We start from the raw sequence: 26,594 nt of genomic DNA, 5'->3' as shown, positions 1-26,594 counted from the left end.
TCACTCAAATGGGGCAATCTTGGAGTCTGGCTCTCTGATGTTTGTTACTATATACTTCGTATAAAAACGTTTATTAATATAGAAATACAAATTTCTACTCAAGTGAGGTAACAGTTTTATAAATATGATGACTTTTGTAGCTACAGATCAACAAGGGTAATCTATGTCTGTGACTTTATATGTACTGCACAGACCTATTGGCTTTGCCAGTGCTGTTCAAGTCCGGTGATGGCAGCATCTCTGGGGTTGATTACAAGTTCAAATCCTTAATAAGTTGCCTTACTCTCTCATTCTTTCAAAAAGGTAAAGTGATCTTGAAGACAGTAAGCAATAGAATGTGTTAGGAAAGGTATTAAATACAGCCCAAAGGCATCCTCAGCATGTTTTCATGATACAGCACAGCTGATTTATGTAGGAGACAACGCAGTCCATTCCCTTCTTTAAATGTGTTCATTGCATGCATAGGACTGTGTGGAAACTTCAACCAGGACACAAATGACGACTTCCTGTCGAGTTCTGGAATTTCCGAAGGATCAGTCACGCTTTTTGTGGATTCATGGAAATGCAGTCCCAACCCACATGTGTGCACTGCTGCCAAGAATAAGGACATCAACCCCTGCTCCATGAGTGTGTCAAACGGTAAGCAGCGTTACGGGTGGAAATGTAATGTCTAATGCTGAGGAATAGTATAGTCCAAGGATGAGCTATGCGGCCGTGTTGGTTTGCAGCGCGAAAGCCAGTTGGTTAGAACCAGGGCAGTCTATTGCTGGACGAAGGATCAGTGTAGCTATGTTCTATGGGATAGCCTACTTTTGAGCCCCGAGGTCGTAGACGATAAAAAATGAGACAGTCTAAAAGTAAGCTACATAGTATTATAATTATGGTCAACGGGAGGTCGACTGGTGGAATTTGAGACAGTTTACTTTATTGGCATGGGGCAGTTTATTGGTGATGAATAGCCGTGCGTGGGTGACAAATGGGAATTGTACTGGTGATGAACAATGTCTTATGGTAAGCAAACTGGTAGATTAATTATACACATTATTTTGGGAAATGGTCATTAGTAAGGTGATTTAATGTGAGAAATGTAGCAGTCTGATTAAAAGCATCAGGACAAATTGTGAGTAATATAGCACTTTTCATTTCAGCAATTCGAAGGTCTAACAGTAAACTGTATGGGTGGGCAAATAGATACCTGATGGCAGGAAGTAAGCATGACGATTGTGAGAAGTTGGATGGTCTCACATCGAATGCCTTCTCAGTTTGGTGGCAAAGAAAACCATCACTGACTAATTTTGAAGAAGAAGTTGTTATCAATGATAACCAATCTGCAAGTTTAAGGCGATGGGATAGTTTAATGGAGTGACATAAAAACGTCATGGTGTTTGAAGCAGTCATCTAATAATTGATAGAAAAAGGTGTTCTATGTGACTTTGTACCACAAAACAATTACTACGACACTCAGCATCTAAAACCATAAGTTTTCATCAATTAATGATCAAAATTGCCATCACGATTGATGGAACAACTCAAACGCACACAAACACTGTGAGTATGGCTCATTGATTCTATCCTGGTTTGCTTCTACAGAGCTTTGTGCAGAAGATCACTGCTCCTTGCTGCTCAAGACAGATGGTGTCTTCGCACAGTGCCACAAGATGGTGGATCCAGAACCATATTACAAGGTACAAAGGGGTAGCACCAAGTCCTTCCCAGATGACTCTGCTGAATAGCTGCGAGGCAAGGAAGAATGACAAAAGTAAAGTGAGGCCTAGTTAGGATTTTAAGTAGCTAACACGAAGGTGTTCTTCCCACCTTTCCTTGAAGAGGCAGCCATGCTCTAACCGTGCCTATAGAAAACAATAGAAAGGATGACTCAACAGTGAAGCTCCCACAAGGAACATAGACCCAAAAAATTATCCATCACGAGCTGTGTTACAATTCTCCCTGATACTGCTGCATTTTCCAATGGAGAGTTCGTCATCATTATGGCTGGTGTCTGATTGTTATGTGCATCACGTTACATTATATGCCACGCGGTCTGAGCTGTTCAGTGACGGTTGTATGATGGAACCATGAATGCAATTACCACAATTGCCTTTACAACTTGGTAATTACAACACATACTTCATTACAAGGAATGCACTTACAACAAGTGTTTCTTATCAGGCAAATGCATTTACCACGCATGCATTTAGCATGAACATTTTGTTGTAAAGGCGTGGTTGGTAAAGACATATGCGTGGTAAAAATTAAAGTGGTAAGTATAACCTTACATATATATATATATATATATATATATATATATATATATATATATATGTGTGTGTTTGTGTTCATATTTAGGCATGTATATATAAATATATATATATAATATATATTTGTGTATATGTTTAAATATATATTATATATAGATATATTTGTGTATATGTTTAAATATATATATCATAGTTATTTATATATATATATATATATATATATATATATATATATATATATATAGTTATATATATATCTACACACGCACAAACACCTTGTCATCTTTTCACAAACCCTACCCACACTAAACCCTAAAAATTCCCATACCATCCTAAATCCCATACCCACTCTAAAACCTAAAGATGCCCTTATCACACTAAAACCCTTACCCACCCTAAACACCCCTTACCACCCCATAATCCATACTCACCATAAAACCTAAAAAATGCCCTTACCACCCAAAAGCCCATGCCCACCCTAAAACCTAAAAATGCCCTTACCACCCCAAAATCTATACCCACCCTAAAACCTAAAAATGCCCTTACCACCCCAAAACCCATACCCATCCAAAACCAACAAATGCCCTTACCACCTTAAAACTCATACCCACCCTGAACAACCCTTACCACCCCAAAACCCATAATCCACCCTAAAACCTTAAAAAGGCCCTTGCCACACCAAAGCCCATACCCACCCTAAAACCTAAAAATGCCCTTACCAAACCAAAACCCATACCCACCTTAAAACCTAAAAATACCCTTACCACCCAAAACCAATACCCACCCTAATACCGAAAAACACCCTTACCACCCCAAATCCATACCCATCCTACTACCTTAAAATGTCCTTACCACCCCAAAACCCACCCTAAAACCTAAAAATGCCCTTACCACCCCAAACCCCACCCCAAAACCTAAAAATACCTTTACCACCCCAAAACCCATAACCCACCCTAAAACCTGAAAATGCCCTTACCACCCCAAAACCCATATCCACACTAAAAACAAAAAATGCCCTTATCACCCCAAAATCCATACACACCCTAGAATTTATAAATGCCATTACCACCCAATAACCATTGCCCACCCTCAAACCTAAAAACCGTATATATATAAAACACTTAAAACACCTAATACTTACCTACAAAACCTTTACCATGCACACACCTTTACCATTCATGCCTTTAGAACAAAATTTGTTGTAAAGGCATGCGTGGTAAAGACATGCTTGGTAAAGGTTTATTTGTGGTAATGGCATTGCTGTAAATGCATTTCGTAGTAAATGCATCGTTGCAAGCAATGTTTCCCGTTCAGTGACAAGTGATAACGCATTTTCTACTGAGTAGAGACTTATTAGGGACTTAGAGCTGACTCGTTAGTGTTTTGGTTAGTTAGCCAAAAAATGCCTTAGATGGATCACAGCATGATGACCCTACACCACAGTAGAGATCATAATGGCAATTCTATATAAATATGGTAATTATCTTCCCTGGGTTCAAGACTGTAAGAAAGTATTGTTTGGAGCTCAGGCACCATTAGGTAGCAGGTGTTGTTTGCAGCCTTAACTCGGTGCCCAAAGGGTGCTGTCCTAAGAACAGGATCTGACATCTCCTGTGTCGGTACTTGGTGACTATAGGGGTGTGTAGAGAGCTTTAGGGACGATTTCAAGACAATTCATGTGGTCACCACTACGAAGTATTAATTGGTGCCTCCTCATCTCTAACTCAGCTGTTCTGGCATTTTGTTGTTGCAGAGGTGTGTCTACGCTGGTTGCAATTACCAGGAAACTTTTGCCTTCATCTGTGAATCATTGGGTTCCTATGCACGGATGTGTGCTTCCAGGGGAATCATCCTCATCAATTGGAGGGCCATTGCCAATTGCAGTAAGTGACTCTGCCCGGGCCCGGGGCCAGACTGACAAGCTGGCATCACTATTGAACAGTTTAGGAGCTGTTCCTTCACGCCCAATATGTACATCATCCACTCTCCTTTCCTCATGTTGATGTGTTTACGATGGTACAGAACTGCCACAGTAATGGTTGACTATATAGCAAATGTAAGCCCTCTTGATGGGGAAGGAAATCATAGTCATATGGGGCACTTGGCACTCCTAATCCATTCCCAAGAGACTTGAGGTCACGTGGTGCTTTTCAACAGTAGGAGCTGGACATTGAACTTAGAGCCTCATTAGGACATTGGCTGTCAGACCACCCAACCGCCGATTCCGTGGGAAGGAGGCCACTGTCATACCGGTGGTATTCCCCCCCACCCACCCTATTGGAATGTTCCTGTTGGGCTGACCGGTGGAACATTTGCAATAGAGCATTCCCGCTGGTCAGTCCGGAGGGAACAGTGCTACGATATAAGGAGCCGAGTCCTATACCTTAGCACAGCGGGGGCTGGCCAGCACCCTTGGAATGCGCATTGTCTGCAAAGCAGACAGTGAGCATTCCAGTGGTGCTGGGCAGGGGAGCCGCTGCCCTAGCTATGCCATGGGCAGTGCAGAGGCCCTCCTGTGGCCCCAAGCACACCCTTACTGCCAGCCTTTCCATGGCAGTGACCGCCATGGAAGGGCTGGCGGTAAGGTGAGTTGTAATCAGCCAGGTGGCGCTGAGTTTAGAACTGCCCTGGCCGAGTACAACTCAGATTGCTGTCACCCCATCAGGAACCATGTTCCCGGTGGAGATGGCGGTCTCTTGGCGGGTCCGCCCACCAGGGTTGTAATGTGGCAGTCGGACTGCCAAAGTTGCAGCGGTCCGACCATCACCACAAACTCTCGTAATGAGGCCCTTAATTCTTTTCTTTGGAAACAATCTTCAAATGTAGCCCACACAGTGGAATAGGTGAGGGGGGCAAGTTGCTTATCAAAAATTACAGTTGCATGAAGAGCCCCTAACTCTATAGACTTCACTTCGAGGAATGAGTATGCCTAACTGCCCCACCCCTCCGCAAAGCATCCCTTCATGTGTCACATCTCCAGATACAGTCATTTTTGTGGCACATCAAAAAAGCTATGGTATACAGGCTGTAAACCTAATAAACATTTCAATCACTTTAGGGATTCCCGAAGCATGCCAGCATTCTTGACAGAAAAAGCTAGAGAAGCCCCTCCGTTCGAGTGTCAGTGCTCGTACAATTCTCACTTGTTACTCTTTCCACAGAACAATGTAGCTCTTCTACCAGATCTCAAGCCAGGATTCCAGCTGACAGAGCTTTTATCAATATCACCTGGGGGCAAAGTGTGCTGCTTGTTGTATCAAAGCCAGTTTAGGTCAAAAGCAATAATGATCTCATGACTGTGCCGTAGTGGCTTATTTCAACAGTCCTGTGATTCACTAAGAGCGTCTGTCATTCAATGGCAGAATGGCCTATCATGAAATCTAGATACTTTCGCAAAGGCCTGCAGGACTGAGGCAGGGTCAGCAATGTGAGGTTCACTCTTGCTTAGCCAGACCAGCCATCCAGAGGCACTAGATCAGGCATCTCCAACGAGTAGCTTGTGAGCTATTAGTTCTCCAGCTACCTGTAAGTAGCTTTCCAGAGTGCAGTCCAAAATGTGGAGCTTTTGTTTGGCTGAATTAATATGTATTAAAAAGTGTATGTATTTTCAGGTTTAACAAGCTTGTGGTTGGAGAAAAATGGTTGTATTGCGAAAATACATTTCAGACTGTTATTTGAGTGGTAAATCGTGTCAATTTCGGATCCATTGCAATATTGTACCTCGGTGCCAGGGGCATTGCAGTAACCGCTGTTATGTATCACCCAGGTAAAAGCATTCCACGTTGGCAATTACTATTTTACATCACTGCCGGTAGCCCCAGCTAATGCAATGAGGTGAGCACTGCTGGGAATTGTGCATATGGTGGCCACTAATGTAATTGTGTCTGAAATGGTCACAATTACAACACTAGTGATACTGGAGGCTCAGGATGAATTTAATTAAACATAAGTAGCTTTTATTCCAGAAAAGGTTGGAGACCCCTGCACTATTTACAGCTGTTCTGCCCCTCTATGATAAATAAGTGTCTGTTGAGCAGTGAACAGAAAAAGAGCCGAACTTCCTCGCCACGTTTTTTTGATAACTTTTCATTTTGGTGTTTAGAAGCCCGTATGCAAACTTTCAAATCCATCCAGCTTGAGGGGACTGAGCTGCCCTGTGCTGGCTCCTTCATCCGTATGGTCAGTTGGATCCATTTCCTCCCTGACGTTTGGATGCCATTTTCTTTTCAGCGATACCCTGCACCGGTAACCAAACTTTCAGCTACAACACAGAGGCCTGCGACCGGACCTGCCAGTCTCTGAGCAACAGGCAGTATGAATGTTACACCCCCGATGTTCCCCTCGATGGGTGTAACTGCCCTGACGGCTACTACCTGGATCACCTGAACAAGTGTGTGAAGCCCTCCCTCTGCCCCTGCTACCTGCCCGACAACGTCATACTACTGCCAAACCATAAGTCCACTGTCGACGGCCTCACCTGGTGAGTTTGACTCCTCAACATGACAGATTTGTAGAGATATTTTAAAATGTTTGCCCAACGTGAAAGGCTATTGAACTTAGTCCATCATTAAAAAGATGCGAAATTATAAAGAATGATGCAGGGACTTCCTGATGTAGAAGTGAGACACTGTGTTTTTTCTCCATTGCCGAGGCTGTGTCTCTTATCCGTTCCCTTAAAGTTTGGAAAATATTGCTTTAAATTGATTGTGTAAAACATTCTGATTGGTTGATTACGTATCAAATGACCTCAAAGCAAACGTCTCATTGAACTCGCGCGCACACGCAACAGCTCGAAACGTTTTTAAACTGTCTTCGATTATAGTGAGCTGCTGGAAGCCACACACACACACACTCACACGGACTCGTTATCAGTAACTCGCACCCTCGAATAGCCCGGTAACAGGACATAGTGGGCTAATCGGTGATTAATGCGGCAACGGCATGGGCTCGTTCAGTGTCTCCGGGGCCTCTGGCTGCTGAAAGTGGAAGGATTAAATATTAAAACAAATGCAAGTATGAATAAGGACTAACCAGGGTTTGCTCTGATTTCCCACTTCTTTCCCACTCCTTAGTAGACAATCAGGGCCTACATTGAAATGGGACAGTTTGGAACATGGAGATTCTGTTCCAGTCGGTGCGTAATTACGGACCACTTATAACGAAGCCCCCAACCATTTTCATGCCACCAGAGTTTAATTTCAGCCACATTTCAGTGCCCGTGTTGAGGGGAAACGGATTTTGGATTAAACGGCTTATTGACACTCTGCATTAGCCCTGTAATGTTGGGAGTGAATGAGCAAATGGAAACTACAGAATTATGTTTAGATTTATGGGTAGAAGGTAGCAGTAACTTGACATCTGTCAAAAATATTACAGAATTCCCCTACTTCCTTGTGTTCTGCCAGCCTATCCTGCAAAGACCAGAAACGGTGGCCGTCAACAGTGCAGAGCTGCCAATGGCCAGTTCATCCTTATTTTTAGGCAGTACTTTTTCCCTGCCAGATTGGCATGCAAACCATGAGAGTCTTACTCAGAAAGCCTTCTACGCGTTCCTGATATTTTGAGAAAAACTTCCCATATCCTACAGGACACTTGTAATATAGAACTGGACATGTATCCACAAATTGGGGTATATTTTCTGTTCCCACTTTTTATAACATAATTTCCATCATGTCACTCATGCATGCTCAGATTGGTACCTTACAGTATTTCATCAGAAGGTGACTAGCTCTGTGCCTGCGGACCCAAACTCAGAGGGTAAACAACCACCACCTTCCTCTGCCCGTAGGGCAGCGGAGGCATTTTGTCTACCACATCACCGGCTGAAAAGTCCAACAACTGTACAACAACAACTGAACTTAAAATGAGCAGCAATTGCTATCCACATATACGTGCAAGTAAAAACACACCTAGGTGAGTCAAAGAGGGCGACACAGACCAACTCTGGAGATCCCAAAGGCAAAGTAGATCAAAACCTTTCAACAGGCCTCATCCGTAGCACCCAAACTTTGTAAGCAAAATTCTGAACGCATGAGAACAAAACCTAACCTCCTTATCTACTGTAAAAATATCAACACCCACCTTATCAAGACCTAGCTTCCATAGTTTCCCCTCACAAGATATCAAAACCTGTTAATTATTGCTGACCATGTCTGCATTCTAAGCATCCTAGAAATAAATAACAAATAAACAGCAGTGCATTGAAACAGATCTCCCTGTTTGCAGCTGGTCTGGTGTCAGGCACCTAGAAGCAGCCTCGGTAGACCAAAATAGCCTGAAAGGCTGCTGAGAAGCGTGGTGGTACAGTTTCTTCCATACGTGTTATCTTCACCCAAGGGTTTTCTGTTGGTGGAGAGCTTCTGCTATGCTGTAGCTTAGCAACAGCATTTTCTCTGGCAGAGAATTCTCCAGTGCAACTTATACATATGGAGGACATTGTGTTATCACTACTTTTTCAAAGTGTTAAAGGTTACCACACTTGTGTAAACCAGGCCCAATGCTTGCTTTAAAAGTTCTCTCTCCTCACCTTTCACTTCATTCTCCTCATTGACGTGTCCCAAAGATGTAGGGAGGGCTCCAGTGGCCAGAGCGGACTCGGCGCGGCACCTGCAAGATTTCGGGCCATATTTATACTTTTTGACGCAAAACTGCGCTAATGCAGTTTTGCATCAAAAAATTAGCGCCGGCTAACGCCATTCTGAAGCGCCATGTGGGTGCCGTATTTATTCAATGACGTTAGCCGGCGTTAGCCGCCGGCGCTGCCTGGTGTGCGTGGCAAAAAACGACGTACACCAGGCAGCGCCGGCGTAGGGGGATATGGGGCTTGGGCGTCAAGAAATGGTGCAAGTCAGGTTGAGGCAAATTTTTCGCCTCAACCCGATTTGCGCCATTTTTTTCGACTCCCAACCCCCATAGAAATGACTCCTGTCTTAGCAAAGACAGGAGTCATGCCCCCTTGCCCAATGGCCATGCTCAGGGGACTTATGTCCCTGGGCATGGTCATTGGGCATAGTGGCATGTAGGGGGGCACAAATCAGGCACCCCTATGCCACAAAAAAAAAAAAAAAAAAAAAAAACACTTACCTGAACTTACCTTAATGTCCCTGGGATGGGTCCCTCCAGCCTTGGGTGTCCTCCTGGGGTGGGCAAGGGTGACAGGGGGTGTCCCTGGGGGCATGGGAGGGCACCTCTGGGCTCCTTCAGAGCCCACAGGTCCCTTAATGCCTGCCTTTTGCAGGCGCTAAAAAACGGCGCAAAAGCGGCCGTACGTCATTTTTTTTGACCCGCCCACTCCCGGGCGTGAATTTTGCCCGGGAGTATAAATACGACGCACATGCCTCGGAGTCGATTTTTTAGACGTGAACGCCTACCTTGCATATCATTAACGCAAAGTAGGTGTCCACGCTAAAAAATGACGCAAACTCCATGGACTTTGGCGCTAGACGCGTCTAACGCCAAAGTATAAATATGGAGTTAGTTTTGCATCGGAATTGCGTCAAAAAAAATGATGCAATTCCGGCGCAAACGGAGTATAAATATGCCCCTTCATGTCCAAAGGCGAAAAGTACCTTTGGTCTGGCTCCTGTTGCTGCCCTAGAGTGCAGTGCTGCAGCTCACTTCCATGCCGCATCTCGGCGAGGAGCATGGAGTGCAGGCCCATCAGTCATCCTAACCTGCATCAGTGCAGAGTCCTTGACCTCGCTGTTAATGCACCAGAGTATCTGTCAGGGAAGGAGCTTGACCCAGATGGAGAGAGAATGCTGCTTGCTTCTCAGGAGACAGAGATTTTAATAAAGCAAAGTAGGTGTCCACGCTAAAAAATGACGCAAACTCCATGGACTTTGGCGCTAGACGCGTCTAACGCCAAAGTATAAATATGGAGTTAGTTTTGCATCGGAATTGCGTCAAAAAAAATGACGCAATTCCGGCGCAAACGGAGTATAAATATGCCCCTTCATGTCCAAAGGCGAAAAGTACCTTTGGTCTGGCTCCTGTTGCTGCCCTAGAGTGCAGTGCTGCAGCTCACTTCCATGCCGCATCTCGGCGAGGAGCATGGAGTGCTGGCCCATCAGTCATCCTAACCTGCATCAGTGCAGAGTCCTTGACCTCGCTGTTAATGCACCAGAGTATCTGTCAGGGAAGGAGCTTGACCCAGATGGAGAGAGAATGCTGCTTGCTTTCAGGAGACAGAGATTTTAATAAAGCTGGGACAGCTCGTTTCAGCAACTCCTCAATATGGGCGGAGCATTGTGCTGGGGGATCAAATCATATAATTAGAGCGGGTGGGGGTAAGGGGTAAAAGCTTCCAGGCACACACCGATCCATGAGCCACAGAGGTCTCCCAGATGCACTGCCCTTCAATCGGTCGGTCCGTGCGCTGAACCACTGAAGTTATCCTACATAGCTAAGGATGCTGAACTACAGCCTCGAGTCACATAAGTGGATTTTGTGCAGTTGAAAGGGCTGATGATACCAGCCTTCTGCCCACTACAGTTAACAGACTGGTTGGGAAGTTTAACATCGTACTTATTAAATGTGCAAAGTCAGTAGTAAAAGTGTTTTCTGTTTTCCAGTTACTGCATGAATGGGAAGCTGAACTGCTTTGGCAAGCCTGCCATTGATACAGGTAACACAAGGTGTTTTTATGTTTTGCCTGCACAGCGCTTGTGCTGTGCTTGTGAAATCCAGTGTATTTAATGTAAATCTGAAAAGGAGCTTAGATCCCGCCCCCTTGCTTTCATTGGTTCCTGTGCCGATCACTTGCTTTTCCTCCATTTTTTTGGGCTGTCACGCTATTTTCTTCCATTTACCAATGCTTTTTTTTTTCCTTCTGTGCTCGTGTGTTTGCTGTAATCTGCATCCCGAGGCCCAAGTACTGTGTGCATTCGCTTTGGTTTTGGTACTCACTAGTTCCCCTAGGGCAACACGCACTCACCAGTCCCCCTGAGGCCAAAGCAGGCACCCACTCTAGTGCTCCCTTTTGTTCCGAGGCCAGCACAGCCGCTGTTGTTGAACTTCTTTGTCATAAGAGCTCCCTGATGCAGGGTCACGTGAAGAGCAGGACTGGGTCTGTTTACCCTTTCTTTTTTTTAATAGCCCGATTGCTGTGTTTCATTTCAAAGCACAACTGTGACACTCCAGAGTTCCCCTCCTCTAGCTGCACCACCTAAAATTGTCAAAATCCAGGACTTTTTCATTTCCTAAAACTCCTCCCCGCACCAACAGACACTCCATAGTCATATTGTCCACCACACGTTACTCGTGATCTTCTACATCACATTAAATCTGCTCCTCTGGCCCTTTGAAGTACTGCAGGCATAGGGCCACAAATTCTCAAGTGGGGTGCTGCAAGTAGGTTATTTGCCCTGACAGGGTCTGCGCGGCACACTGAGTCTTATACCTTCTGCAAGATCTACATTCACTGTGTGCCTTTCCCCGCTTCATGGTTACTTTCACACCACTGCCTTTTTCAGCCTTTTTACATCACATGGAAACTATGGTAACGTTTTGGCATGAAACATGTGTCATTGAAACTACTAACAATTATTAGCAAAGTGAGATGGCAATATCATTTTTCTTTTTCAACCCGCAGCAAAACACATTCCAATATGACTGCTTTGTGCTCCTTGCTGAACTGAGCAGATCTGACTTTTACTTTCCATTTTCTACTTCCATTTCCTTTCAGCGAATGACGTCTCGCATCGCTTCCTGTCTGGCGCTATTAGACATTGAGGGCAGCAAAGTATAAACAGTGGGGAAAGGGGCTTGGTCTCTCTTCCTTGTGCTCTGGAAACATCGTCAAGGGTGTTCTGCAGCTGATCACAGTGGCCAGTTCTAAAACACTATTGCACATGAAGCAACAAATAACAGATATTGATTGATAAAAATACCACCAAGGAGTGAGTTAGTAAGACATCGCTCAGAGTTGCGTTGGTGTTTCCCCTAAGCTTGAGAGAACTTACCAGACAGCGCTCAGAGCCACGTTAGTGTCTCCCCCAAGCTTGAGAGAACTTACCAGGCCTTCCTAAATAATATTGCACAACTCTTCACCAAACTCCAACTAACAGAAAAACAAAATATTAATCACATTAGGGAAACCTAATGTATTTACCAATGCTTGTTTGCACATCAGCCACATCCTCTCAGTAGCTCTCCTCAGTCGCCTCTTAACTGCATAGCATCTAAAAAGAGAGCCAGTACCCCTCATTAACCCTCCAAAGTTGGATCCCCTTTCTGCACCCCCACTCTGCCAGCAAGTGTGATATGAGTGTTTTGTGCAATCTCATTCTATTCACAAGTTGCCTTCCTCGTTCCCTCTTCTCTAGCTGTTCCTTTATTCTCCCCTCCCCGCGCTTTGAGGTGTTTTCATGGCTGCTTTATGCACTGTATAAGCAGCAAACACAACATAATATTAAGGATTTAAATCTTCCTAGCTGTCTGCACCGCCCCTATGGAGTACAAGGCCTGCGGTACTGGCACTAAGAAATGGGGAGCTGCCTGTGCACCCACCTGCCAGATGAAAGCCACCGGAATCCGCTGTGTGAGTACCTAATTCGCAGTGAACTGCTGGGAAGGCTGTATGTTACAAGCCTCCTCTTAGAATGCTTGTATAGCATGTGATGTGGAATGTTACAGTCTTTGCTTGTTTGTGGTGTGGAATGTTTGATGAAAAGTAGTGACAGCAGACGTTTGACTATAACTACAAACATGGATTGGACCTTTTTCTTAATTCCCTCCCCATTTCTTAGGCCTTAATTGTAAATGGTATTTGATCATTTTTCTGTACCGCTTCTCTGATTTTCAAGCCTGATGATTTCTTGTCTGACAAGGCTGACTCATCTGGCTTTTCTTTAGGCCTAATTTCATCTGATGATTTTTGGCTGATTATACTGCCTGGTTCTTAAGTCTGAATTCAGGTACCAAGTTAAGGCTGGGTCTCTGGCCCCTGCTGCTTGTCTCTTGGCCTCTACATTTCTCTCTGTTTTGATTGGCCACCGCTCCTGTCTCTGGTCACTTTCTCCATATACAGAGACAAATTAAGGATGCCTAGAAGGACTTCCAAGTGATGGTGAGGTCTAGATTTTGGAGAAATGGAAGCATAATAATGGCTTCCCAAAGCTGCTATAGGGCTTGTAATATTGTAATCAAGGTTCCTAATCAGAATCTATATGTGTGCCAAAAACCCATGAGCTATCCATTTAGACAAGTCGCATTCAAGTCCAGAGCATCTCCTTCACTGACAGCTTCCCATCTCAGAATCTCACAGACACTGTTAGGAATGGAATAAGGTACTTTGAAAGATACTGGTAAAACTATTGCTTAATGGGAGTCGTGTTCAAACTGTATGGTGTTTTTTCAAGAATTTAAACTGATACTGGTTTGCAGAATGCGAGAAAATCCAGGTCTTAAATGCACGGGAATTGTACTACTTAATCTTGTGTAACAATACTGGCCAAGTGTATAAACGAGGCAGCACTGGATATGAACACACTATGAGGTTCTTTCCAGCAGTTTGAAGCAAAGTATACTGTCTTTCAAGTCATCACCCCACCCTTGAAGAACATACACATTTTTGACTGTGGGGCTTCTTAGCCCCCAGACAGAGGTAATTCTAATAACCTCCATATTCACCCATACCCAAGAGCCCACAGCCCTGAATGGAACTCTTTCTGCCACAGAAATTATACTTGGTTGTCACCAAACACATCTATTTGTTAGCAGTAGCACAGTGTGTCGCCACCATAAGCAGACATTTAGTAATTGAGAACATTATGAAATGGAAGACTGAGCTGTGAGCTCAAGTAAAACCCACCACCGAGGGCCGTCTGATCCTCCATGGGAGTCCATCTGCCATCCTGTAACTAGTTGAGTCAGTGTGTAACTCACCCCTACTGATGTGTTTTGGGGGTTTCTGAGTGCCAGGACAGGCAGCTAGGCAATTCAATGTGTTATAAAATCTATAATCAATCGTGCTACGAATGAAGGAAAAATTGAGTAGATCTACTTGACATGGTGTTCATCTGTTGGTCTGATCCTTTCCTTCACAGATTCCCACTCGATGCGAACCTGGCTGTGTTTGCCCTAGTGGACTATTCGAGGACCTCGATGGTGACTGCGTGGAAGCAGACAGCTGCTCCTGCGAGTATGGTGGCCACATTTACAAGACAGGGCAGGCGATGCAGAAGGACTGTCAGAGCTGGTAAGCCCCCATCTAATCATCACAGCTATTGCCGGTAACTTTGCCCATTACAACGGACTGAAGCGAGCTCGCTATCTCTACATCCATCCTATTAATATTTCCTGTGCTAAAGGTGATCATTCACAATAATGCACGGAGACCAAGTGTTATAGTTTTATAACTTCATTTCATATTACAGTCATACATAGCTTTAAATTACAGGCACATTACAATGAAAAGAGTCACAAGTGCCCTTACTTCAGCCTAGGAAAGATGAGCCCATACAAACTATGCAGTAGGGTTACTGTGCCAAGATCAGCACCAGAATTCAGGAATTCCTTGTTTCAGCCCAGTAGAGCACATACTAGAGGAAAGGGATAGGTGGATTAAATTGGTGGTCCAAACTGTCCTTTACAATCCATGCATATTATCTTTAACTGTTTGTGCCTTTTACTCAGTTTATTCACTTTACTCCAATTTGTCAGCTATTTTCATCCCTGGGCCACATGAACTGCTGATGGATCGACAGTAAGTCTGACAACGATTTAATTTACCCAAGTTTTACGAGCACGAGAGTAGGCACAGAGATTGGAGCAGATGAGAAAGACAATATAGTGAAACAAGGGAAGCGGGAACGTTTGGTTATATGGGATAATAGCTAATCTGAGAACGCAAAGATTCAATACCTTTTTTTACACAATTCTAGCACAATATCATTTGCTAAACTGTCTAGGTATCACCACAATATTTCTCTCAATACGATTGTGCTTTTATATTCAGTTTTGAATGAGATATGTCCTACAGTGTGCCAGGACATCAACTAATGCGTGTACTCCATAAGGTAGACCTGAGACAAAAAACCTACAAGGTGCCAGCACATAAACTAATGTGTGAACTCCCTATAGAGAGCTAATACAAAAAACCTACAGGGTGTGGTCACACCACCTAATTTGTGCACACTCTGAGGTACAGCTAAGACCAAGGCCTCAATACATTTTTTGATTGATAACCTGAAGCTGGTACAAATAGAGGACTTTGGCAGTGGTCATACTGAGGGCAAGAGAAAGGAGCTGTAATTAAGGGCCACATGTTGGAAGGACCAATATTCACAATACAGGACTGTTGTTGCAGGACTCCATTTTTCTCTAATGTTAGGGCGTCTTTGAGTCATGTGGAAATCTCATTCTTTACTTTCTTGCAAGTTAGCCTTGTAAATGCTTAGTCAACTGACAAACATCTGCTCTTTCTCTCCCACAACAGTTGGTGTATGGGGGGGCATTGGCAGTGTACAGAAAATGTCAAATGTGCGTCCACCTGTGTCCTCTACGGTGAAGGCCATATCAACACCTTTGATGGGCATCAATATGTGTTTGATGGCAACTGCGAGTACTCCCTTGTGACGGTAAGTAGAGCATTCCAGTTCCAAGTTACCGCTTTCTTGGGTGAATTGGAGAGCAGGGCACAACCCTCTGACAGGACAGACCTCAAAACAGTTTTCTTTGAAATAAAAGTGCAAATAAAGGAGGACACCGAGTTCATGCTGGGCTGGGATGAATGTAGTGTGCATTCCACAACCATCTCTAACCAAACCTATGATGAAATTAATACTAGATTTAGAGCCTTTTCATGATTTTGCTGAGATTTTGGAAAATCTGATATAGTGCAGTATTTATGACTTTGGGAAATCACCAGGAGCTAGACGGTTTCAGCCAAAGGGTGGTTTTGAGTTCTGGAAGAACTGTGGAAGAAGAGGATAGGTGGAGAGCCATTCACTGGGCCCAGGTAACATATGGATTGGCAACACCATCACCGGACTGTACATTAATTGTCACTTCATTATCGATACTCATATTGGGTCACAGAAAACTGTTGCATGCCTTATCCGAGCTCCTTCTACCTTGAGGGGACATGCAATACTCTTCTACAGGTTAGGTTTTAGGTGGGTGAAGAGAACTGACGACAACAAAAATCGTATTCAGTTGAATTTGAAATAGGTGAGGATGTCCAAGATGGACGGATGTTATGGATCTAATGTCTGTCTAAAAACTAGAGAGGCAGTGCTGGAAAGATGATAAGGCTGAAAGGTGGGTGGGTTCCAGAGGTGTTTCAGTGTTTTTCTACTTATAGTGCCATGCAGGTGAATGAGACGCTGTTAGGGTAAGTCATTCCATTCTCAGAGGCACCAGTTGTGACACTGAACGTTGTCATTCTGTGCCTCAATAAAATCATCATTTCGGGGCTTGGTCCTCTGGTGTATAGAGTATCACAGACTGGAATGTGACTGAGTCCCCTCCAGCTCTAGCAGCATTTCTGAGATGCTCCATAACATTTCATAATTTGTTGAAGTAGGTAAGCCAAAGAAAACTAGAGCTTGGCTCAAATCATCACTCTGGCTTCAGCTTTCTTCTTCGTCAGATGGGCTGATTCAGTGAAACCTGAGTTGAGCCAAGCATCCAAGGTGCAGGTATTTAAATGCCTACAGGGAGATTTTTTGAGCCAGAAGACCCTATTGTTTAGCTGAACTAATTATTTTGCGGGTAATTATTCTTTTATGAACTCTTAATAATTAACTTCAACTAACCCTATACTATTAAATATATTTAAAGTATCTAATTACTCTGTTTTCGTAAAACTAGAGAGGGGGCATAGTCTATTAGAAGTGCAGACTGTGAGACATGGAAACAAGGCTCATATCCTCGCTCTCCAAGTCATTTGACCAAGTTCTGTGATGCTGGAAAATTTCTTGCCTCCCTGTACCTTGGAAATCCTAGTTATGGGTCAGTTCAGTGTGTTTTTATAAAAAAAAAACACTCAGCTGAGGTATCCCTACATATAAACATATTAGTTATTTGGTGAACACCGCAGAATGAATTGCCTCTTTGATCAATTATGAAATCCTTTCTGGCTCTCATCAACAAAAATGGAAAAGGGAATTGAATCACACTGTTGGACTGCACATTTATTCAAAATTTATGTATATTTACAAGTATATGTGTGGTTAACAAGATATCATTTTGATGGTATAGCTTACCTCGTACATTCACCCTTAAAATACGACAGACTTCTGTTCTGTTTTACTCTATGAATTTTCTTTCATGCTGTGCTCTATTTTAGGAAAGAGTTGAAGACACACCTCATTAAAGAACACCACGTCACAACACAGTGACAGTCCTCCTCCCTTTTCAGAATCCAGCTAACCGCAATCACTTCTTGACTGTATCTTTGCCTTTATCCCTGTGCAGCACTCAGCTGCCTTTCGGCTAGGTTTGCAGTATGCAGTGCTTAATTTGTGCTTATTGTTTCCGGTGCTGAGCACCGGCACTTATTTTTGAGGGATGGCGCTTACTCTTCTGCCTCAAACATTTGCTACCAGCAAAAGACACATATGGGAAAGACAGAGGAAGAGAAAAACGAAAAGGCGTCACAAAGGTAAAAAGCAGAAAGGTGCCAGAGTGAGCTCAGGGGCAAGGAGTGGCTTTAAATGGATTGAAGATTCCCGAGATGGCTTCAGAATTACGCTGCCTCGGTGTTCAGTGTTGGCACATTTAAATGCAGCAGCCGCATGTTTAAGAGGAGGGATTTGAGCACCAGCACATTTTTATTCACAAATTAAGCACTGGCAGTATGCAAATGCCACATACAGCAATAAATACACACATACATGCATACATGCACACATCACTCTGACCTCTAATGACATATGCATGTCTTTGATCTTCTAGGACAGCTGTGGTGTGAACAACTCTCTCTCCTCCTTTAAAATTGTGACAGAAAATGTCATTTGTGGAAGGTTGGGCGTCACCTGCTCCAGGGCCATCCGGATTTCCATCGGGGTAAGTAACGTCACTGCTGTCAGTAAGCTTATTCTTCCCTGCCACATTCCCACTCACATTCAGATATATAAGAGTGATATATTCTATGGTACGATGCCCTGTGCAGTCCAATGGTTCACCGGTAACTGCTGGCCAAAACATCGCCAGTTATGCACGATGATACTAGTGCAGCAAGAGTCCTCCATTGACACAACAGCATACAAGTTCCTAGTGGTGAACTTAGTACAGTGCAAGATTTACACTCAGAAATTTGGCTTAGTGCACCCATCTCTCTAACATTAGAAGGAGACAGTTCCAACACTCTGGAAGTACAGCAGAACAGGTACCTGATTTAGGCACTAGAGCGAAACCAGTTGTGCCTGGTGACACTCTACAAACTGATCTTAGAGCGCAATGATCATGCATGCAAACATCATCCCTTTGTATACTGTAATAGATTATCTTCATTAACTCCCCTCCAAATGGTTTACACTTGATTTCCATTCCTCTTCCTTACGCGCTATAGGACCAATACTCCAATTGCTTTCTTTGAAAAAATGTTTTTTTATTTTCCTTGAGGAATCTTACTTGATGCTTACTCCCTTTATAGGCCACGGTTATTCAGCTTTCAGATGAGCAGTACACGATCATCCCAAATGTCCATGACCCAAATATCCGAGTGGAAAAAAACAATCTGTTCATGACCTTTGACATCTTTATCCCGAACAAGTTCATCATCTCTCTTCTGTGGAACAAGAACATGAATTTGTTCATCAAGCTCTTCAAACTTGGCACGGTAAATATGATTGATGTGGGACGTGGGGGTACTTCTCAAAGATCTCCTAGGAAATAAATGTGAAGTTTAGCTAAGTAGGTCTAGCCCCCAGGTGTCAAATCAGAATACGTAACCATAAACAGAAGATAAGGCCTTCCAAGAAAATATTTTAGGGAAATCCCACCTTTCTTCACTCCACTCATATGCCCTGAACTTAAGTGAGCAGTTCAATCATAGTGGATAGCCCAATGATGAACCGCTTGAGGTTCCCCAGAAGATAATCACCTGGAAATCCAAGCTAGCTGGCATGTATGTATGTGAGTATGTTTGTATGCATTTATGTATGTATGTGGTAGTTGTGCAGAGTGAAATTTGCCAAAATGTCTACACTCGAGTCAGCTGACAACCTGAGTAAAGCATCAGACATTGTCAGCACATGGATATCAATGGAATCTGGTGAATTGCTTCAGCCCTTGGTGAAAAGCCTTCCACTTGGCTAGTATTGTAAGCAAGTGTCTTCTGGTTCAACCAGTCTGTGGGCTTATCATTAACTGGCGGGCTCATTATCTCTGTCATCACAGATGCTACTACTTGGTAAGCTTGTTGGTCTGTGGGTGTCAAAGAATAGTACCAGCATCTTGCTCACCATATTTCTTCTTCTCGACTGCATGATTTAGGCACAAGGGCCTGAGGAGAGTCTTGGAACACTGTTGTTTCCTACTGTGGCCCTAACAGTTGGATACATAGGGGGTCATTACGAGTGTGGCGGTCTTAAGACCACCACACTCGCGGTGGTGGTCCAACCACCACATTACAACCCCGGCGGTCAGACTGCCAGGTAACTGCCAGCTCCACCAGGATCATGGATCCCGGTGGCCTTGCAGTGGTAGAGATTGTAATCCACCAGGACAGCGCTGCAAGCAGCAAAGCCCTGAAGATTACAACCTTGTTCTCCACCTGCCTTTTCATGGTGGTGACACCACCATGATAAGGCTCGTGGAGAACAGGTGCAGGTGTCCCCTGCCCAGCACCCTGCTAGCTACAGCATTGCCGCCGGCTCGATTAGGAGCCGGAGACAATGCTGTAGCCTGTTGCCCGCTAGGCTGGCGGGTGGAAACTCAGGTTTCCACTCTTCAACCTAGCGGGAAACTCATAATGACTCATGCAGGGAGGTCAACGCGTAGGTGTCAGCCACCCTGTCGGGAGTTTGACAGATGGGCTTTCCCATCCGCTAAACTCGAAATGAGGCCCATAGTTTTGTTAGCACGGGTAATTAAAAAATACACAGATAGTTAAAAAACAATCATAAGCAGTGACGAGGATACCTGGACAGCAGGCTAAAAGTGGCAGTGAGACTCCCACCATAAACTGTAGCTTATTACATAGACAGCAGATGGTGGTCCGGGTTAGCCTGGAAGACCAAAAGATGGCAAACCTCTGTCTGTTATTGGACCAAGCTTTAGCACACCAATCCAGATCCAACTTGAGTCTCCCTAATCTTCTGATCCAATGTTGCTTTTCCATTAGGCCAACGTTTGTGGACTTTGCGGTAACTACAATGGGAACCAAAAGGACGACTATGAGACCCGCAGCAAGTACGTGGCCCCCAACATGCTGGCTTTTGTCAACAGCTGGAAGGAGAACCCATTGTGTGGCGATGTGAACTTTATTGTGGACCCATGCAGCAAAAACCCATATCGCAGTGCCTGGGCACAAAAGAACTGTGCTGTAATCAACAGCAACATCTTCGCACCCTGTCATAGCTTGGTGAGGATTGTACTACCACAGCATGGTTAGCTTCAAGACAAAAATGTGTGGTTCCTTGGTTAGTCGTTGCTACACCTCCAGATACAAAGTGTGCTTACAGCAACAGGGCAGAGAAAATACTCAGAGAGCGCCCCTGACTTAGAAAGATTTTACCATAAGCAAATTAAATAGAATCGATGCTGTTGATTTTCAAATTTAAACTAGGGATGTTATTAATAATTCACAGACTCGCACTGAAGAACCTGTGGAGATTGCTGGAACATCATCGAAAAACACTTGAACAAATCTTTGTGAATTCCATTTGCATACGTGGAAATCAAATTTGTGGCCAGCCATCTACCGATTTACTTCAGTACAAGTCTCTGATGGTTACGTTTAATGCCTAATTTGCTCAACAGAACAACTTTGTAGCTAGTATTAGTACACTTTGAGTGGGGGCAGTACCCAAACTGCAGTCATTAAATGAAGCCTCACATCTCATTGGAAAGTGTACAATCGCGCTTTGGGACCAGTGGTGGAAGTGCATGAAAAACAGGTATAGGAACTGTGATGCTGCAAGCACATGGGGGCGGGGTGAGTTAACGTGGGGGCAGTGACAAAGGCATGGCTAAAGAAAGTATTCTGTAACTTTTTTCGGTCTATCAGCTTCCCTTAATTACATATGACATAACTCACAACTTAAATGAAAAATAATTGCAAGTTAAGTTAATCAGTGGGAAATGAACTATCATACATTATGAAACCTCTAATAGTTAGTGCACTGCATGGGATTGTGTATGTAACTAGAAAGCCACCAAATTGAACCCTGGTTGGTGAAGTGGAGAGTACTGACCTGTGCATGTTTAGTGCCACGAGTTCCAAGTCTGTGACGCATACTACAGTGAATATTTGTCATTATTTTAAACTTGCATTACAAACAGTAAGAAAAAGGCTGCTATAAAATGAATAAAAAGGCTTAAGATAAAAAGGACTTCCGAAATATAGATTTTAGTAATACCCAAGCTTTACCTAGTGCAATTATGTGTAGACCTGTTCTTTAAAAGCACATAAGTCACAGCTCAGTTGGAAATTCCCTTGCAATGCCACTTAAAAAGAATAGATCTGTTTCAACAGGGAGCTTCGAGTGAATAAAGCCAAGCACCCTTTACATTTGCAGATTGACCAGTGGCACACATTTACATTTCTTTAAGTGAAGCAGGCACCCTGGCAAGAAAGCTTCTTTAGCAGTCTACCCCTCCCTTGGTTTCATGGCACAGAAGAATCCCTGCCTTACGCTTCAGTTGAAGCATTTCAGCTCTGGGCATTAAACTTCCTGGGAGGGTTGCCTTTTCATAAAAAGTGGGGGAATTGTTTTTCCTAAATTAAAAGAGTATGGGTGTGACATGCCCTTAAGATCCCACCCACTTCTACCACTGGACCCTTAAACCACAGTGAGCATACACGCAGGACCAAGTGACCCACTATCAATTTAAGGAGTTTATTGGCCTATGTCAAGGTGATTCAGTGTGGAAAATCAAGAAGCATGATGATCTAAATTGTGCAGTGCAATTTTAGTGACCCAGTGTGCACTGCGAAGGTGACCCTGCCTCGCAGTATGAGGCACAGTGATCTAAGGGTAGATGTTAGTTCAGTGACACAGTGTGCACTACAAAGATGGCTGTTCTTCGCTTTATAAGGGACATTGATCCACGAGTAGATGTGAGTACACTGACAATGTGCATTGCAATTGCGGCCTCCTTATTGATTCTTACCCACTACAATCCTATCAACAGAATGCTATTCTTTTCTCCCTTTCCGAATCTGTGTCTGTAATGAAGCTTGCATTATGTTCTCGCAGGAATACCAAGGACCATATTATGAGGCCTGCCTGCATGATGCCTGTGGCTGTGACTCTGGTGGTGACTGCGAGTGCTTGTGTGATGCGATTGCTGCCTACGCTAAGAAGTGCTTGGACAAAGGGGTCTGCATTGACTGGAGAAGACCTGATTTCTGTCGTAAGTATCAATATTGGGATGAAACTGACGTCACCTCCAATTTGCAGATATCCTTTCACTTAGTCCACAGGTCACTATGTCGGCATATGTGCCTTGTATATATCTCTGCACCTACCAAATGAGTATAAGCATACCTTCCATCCTTGTTGTAGAGATTTGTTCTTCTTACAAATGTTTTTTTACCTAAACACCCACGTACCCTCTCACTGCAGGTGTATCATTTTTTTTTGTCTGTGTTTTGTACAGATACACCCATCCATATTTTTAGTGCAGAAATATGCATCCTTTCTTTTATTTAGAGCCAATTCTCACCATTGTCTTAGGGCAGATGTATTTATTATTCCTATTACCATATTTTTTTTTATTTATCCTTCTTTTTAGTGCAAACAATTGCATCATTTTGATCGTCTGAAGTTGCCTAGTTTACACATAATTCATGAAAAACTATGATACCCACAAAAAGTACACATATGTTGGTGAGAGGGGTGTTTGCGCTTCAAAATCAGGAATTTCACAAGTGCTTTTTCTCAAGTGTTTGTGTTGATTTGTTTGCAAGGTAAAGCTAAGAAAGGGACATTCTTGCATACAAAATGCTCACAATCAGGGCTGGCTTTAGAGCATTGCGACTGGTGCGGCTGCACTGGGCGATGACCTGGAGGGGTGGGACATTCTTATTAGTAAAGTCAGACTTTACCAGTGCTTTAGAACAAATTAGGGCCCGTATTTATACTTTTTTTGCGCCGCATTTGCGCCGCTTTTTGACGCAAAACGGCGCAAACCTACAAAATACAATGGTATTTTGCAAGTTTGCGCCATTTTTGCGTCAAAAAACGACGCAAATGCGGCGCAAAAAAAGTATAAATACGGGCCTAAATGTATGGGAGAGAGGGGCTATGGAGAAATGAGAGGAACTTTTGCCAAGTGGTAGTGAGATAATCCGAAGAGGAGGAGGTCATGGTGAGGGTGCCAAAAATGATTGTCTGATTGGACACCACCAGCGCTAAAGCCTGCCCTGCTCACAGCTTACCAGCACAACACAGTTTCAAAGTATAAGTAAAAGGACCTAGGCACTCTATAGCAATAAACTAGCCATTACATTTTTGGAAATACACAATCCAACAATACATAATAGATAAAAAACAATATAGATAAAAAAACACAATGATCCAGTAAACACAGTCAGTCCGTCTTTAATATGGCGAAAGGCAGCATAAGGAATCCATCATTCAAAATAAAGGGAAAAGAGCTACAGCCACGAAGAACAGCCAACACGTGTTTCGTCGTGGGGAGTATACTCCCTTTGACTTTTTCAAGGCTATAAAACATAACAAAAAGCGACATTTACACATTGGAAACAAAATAATTACAAGAGAGAACATCCATGTATATTGTAAAGACAACTGAAAATAGGTATCTCCCAAATCTCAATATTAACCAAAAGTTTGTATCAATAACAGTTATGTATAGACCACTTTATAATTATATGTTTCATATATGTACAAATTGATAATTAAACCATCACATCCGAAAAGTGAAAGTGATCAACCACAACACAAAAGTGCGAATGACTACAAAATGGTGAATATCCATGAGTAATTATCAGTGTTAACAAGTGGCTATAACCACCAACCAAAACAGTGTGTTTGTCCCCATATCATCACTTAAAATTATCCAAATCCAAGAAAACATACCTCGCTGACACTCTAAAAAATGATTCAAATACACCAACCACTAAGCGTTTAGAAAAACACTGTTGTGCAGAAAAAATGTAATTAGTGCCAAAATTACAATGTAAGAAGTTAATCAAAAACAAAATAGAATTATATGTACACCACCAAAACCCAAAGTGCAATACACTCGAATCACCTACCCGTACGTCGCAATCTACTGTAATCAAAGCATATAGCCCACGAATATATTCAAAGCCTGAAATAATCAAATATAGCACTAAAACCACCGCCACTTCAGACAAAAAGGGTTTAATTACAATAATAATGCCCCTCTCAAACTCACCCAAATGAATTTCTCAAAGACCAGGAGTCCGAATATTCGGTTCCACGTTTACCCGATAAGCGTTTACCACTGCCGCCATTAGTAAACGCTATTAGAGCATGCCGGTACGCGCGTGTCAATCACAGCGCGACCGCAGATCAAACAGCACTACCGCTGACCTCCGGCGGTGCACGGGCACCATCTTAGAGTAAGACGCCTGTATGTTAACTAATGTTATAATGCGTTCACCACACTAACATTAGACAACATATTGTCCCTGTATAACAAAACAAAGCTCTTATTAGTGTAAGGTACTATGAACGAACAACAATTAACCCTGAAATTTAGAAAAAGCAGTAACAATAATTGAATACGTAATTTTATAATAACAGAAAGTAGCTAATCAAAAAGGCTGTAGCCATCCTTTTGTAGTCAAACGCACGTCCGCGCCATAGTGCCCACCTCACAGTTCAGGATGTGAGGTATTACAATCTAATTGACTACATAATAAAGAAAATCATAAAGTTTAAAACAAAGACATGTTGGGAATAGCATCTTATACAAATATAAATAAAGTACTAGATGTCATAAAGATGTATTATTGTATACTGCAAATATTTGAAAGTATTATTCATATTCCACAGTTCAATAATTAATAATACAACACAACAATTTTTATTTTTCATTAGGTGCCTAATCCAAGAAATACTCCATTTCGTAGTTCGAATTAAGTCCTGTTTCCACAGCTCTAAGTTTAAGAATCCATAGGCATTCCCTCTTTCTTAGTTGTAACTCTCTATTTCCACCACGAGAGTTTGCATATACCAAATCAAAACCAAAGAATTCAAAGTTCTGTACATTAGTCTGTCTAGAACACTGACTCATGTGTGTAACAATGGGATAGCGTTCATCAAGATATTTCAAAGCCCTATAATGCTCACTGATTCTCACTTTCAGGGGTCTAATTGTACTACCAATATAGTATAGACCACATTTGCAAATAATCATGTAAATCACGAAACAACTATCACATGTTATGTGGGTGTTGATATGAAATTTCTCACCCGTCATACTCTCAAAAGATGAGATCCCCGATCTACTCAACCTGCACATTCCACATCGACCACACTTAAAGAAACCCTTGCTGTGGATTGAGAGCCAATTCTCCTGTTGCAATTTTGTAGGATAGCTCGGACACAAAATATTTTTAAGGGTTCTACCCCTACGGTAAGTGAACATTGGTGATTCAGATAGTAAACCCTTCAGAGTTATATCAGCCCGTAATATATGCCAATATTTCTTCATACTGTTACGCAGGGCTGATGAAGCCGGAGTGTAATCAACTATACATCTTATTTTGTTATCAGATACTTTATCCCTGTTTCTCAAAGTGTCAGTCCGGGATAAACGACCGACTCTATTGCGTGCTTTGGTCACAGTATCTGTAGGGTAACCCCGAAGCTCAAATCTAGAAGACATATCTTGAATGGTATTGATAAAGTCGATATCAATGCTGCAATTCCTTCTGGCACGTACCATTTCACCATAGGGAATGGAATGAATTTGGTGTTTCGGATGGGCACTGCTGGCATGCAGAATGGAATTGCAGGCTGTACTCTTTCTAAACAAACGACTTTCGATCTTCTTGTTGCAGATGAAAAGTTCAACATCCAAAAAGGATATACAAGTTTCACTATAATCCCATGTGAACCTTATATTAAAATGGTTCGAGTTTAGAAAATTCACAAACTCATTCAATTGGATGAGGTCCCCTGTCCATATCATGAGACAGTCATCGATATATCGACCCCAAAAAAG

The 26,594-nt window shown here is 43.0% G+C and overlaps 1 protein-coding gene across 1 annotated transcript in view; it reads left to right on the top strand.

Annotated features, from left to right (window-relative positions):
- LOC138283522 (mucin-6) overlaps positions 1-26,594 on the top strand; it is a 117,599-nt gene that overhangs the window by 20,912 nt on the left and 70,093 nt on the right. Inside the window, exons 13-24 of the mRNA XM_069221462.1 lie at positions 466-639; positions 1,591-1,685; positions 4,012-4,141; positions 6,489-6,738; positions 10,832-10,884; positions 12,692-12,798; positions 14,306-14,457; positions 15,697-15,838; positions 18,159-18,269; positions 18,859-19,044; positions 20,551-20,790; positions 22,628-22,784. Of these exons, the coding sequence (XP_069077563.1) occupies positions 466-639; positions 1,591-1,685; positions 4,012-4,141; positions 6,489-6,738; positions 10,832-10,884; positions 12,692-12,798; positions 14,306-14,457; positions 15,697-15,838; positions 18,159-18,269; positions 18,859-19,044; positions 20,551-20,790; positions 22,628-22,784 (1,797 nt within the window). The remainder of the gene's footprint in view (positions 1-465; positions 640-1,590; positions 1,686-4,011; positions 4,142-6,488; positions 6,739-10,831; positions 10,885-12,691; positions 12,799-14,305; positions 14,458-15,696; positions 15,839-18,158; positions 18,270-18,858; positions 19,045-20,550; positions 20,791-22,627; positions 22,785-26,594) is intronic.

Source organism: Pleurodeles waltl, chromosome 3_1 (genome assembly GCF_031143425.1).
Source record: "Pleurodeles waltl isolate 20211129_DDA chromosome 3_1, aPleWal1.hap1.20221129, whole genome shotgun sequence".
Classification (NCBI taxonomy): domain Eukaryota; kingdom Metazoa; phylum Chordata; class Amphibia; order Caudata; family Salamandridae; genus Pleurodeles; species Pleurodeles waltl.
This window is presented reverse-complemented; position numbering and strand designations above follow the sequence as displayed.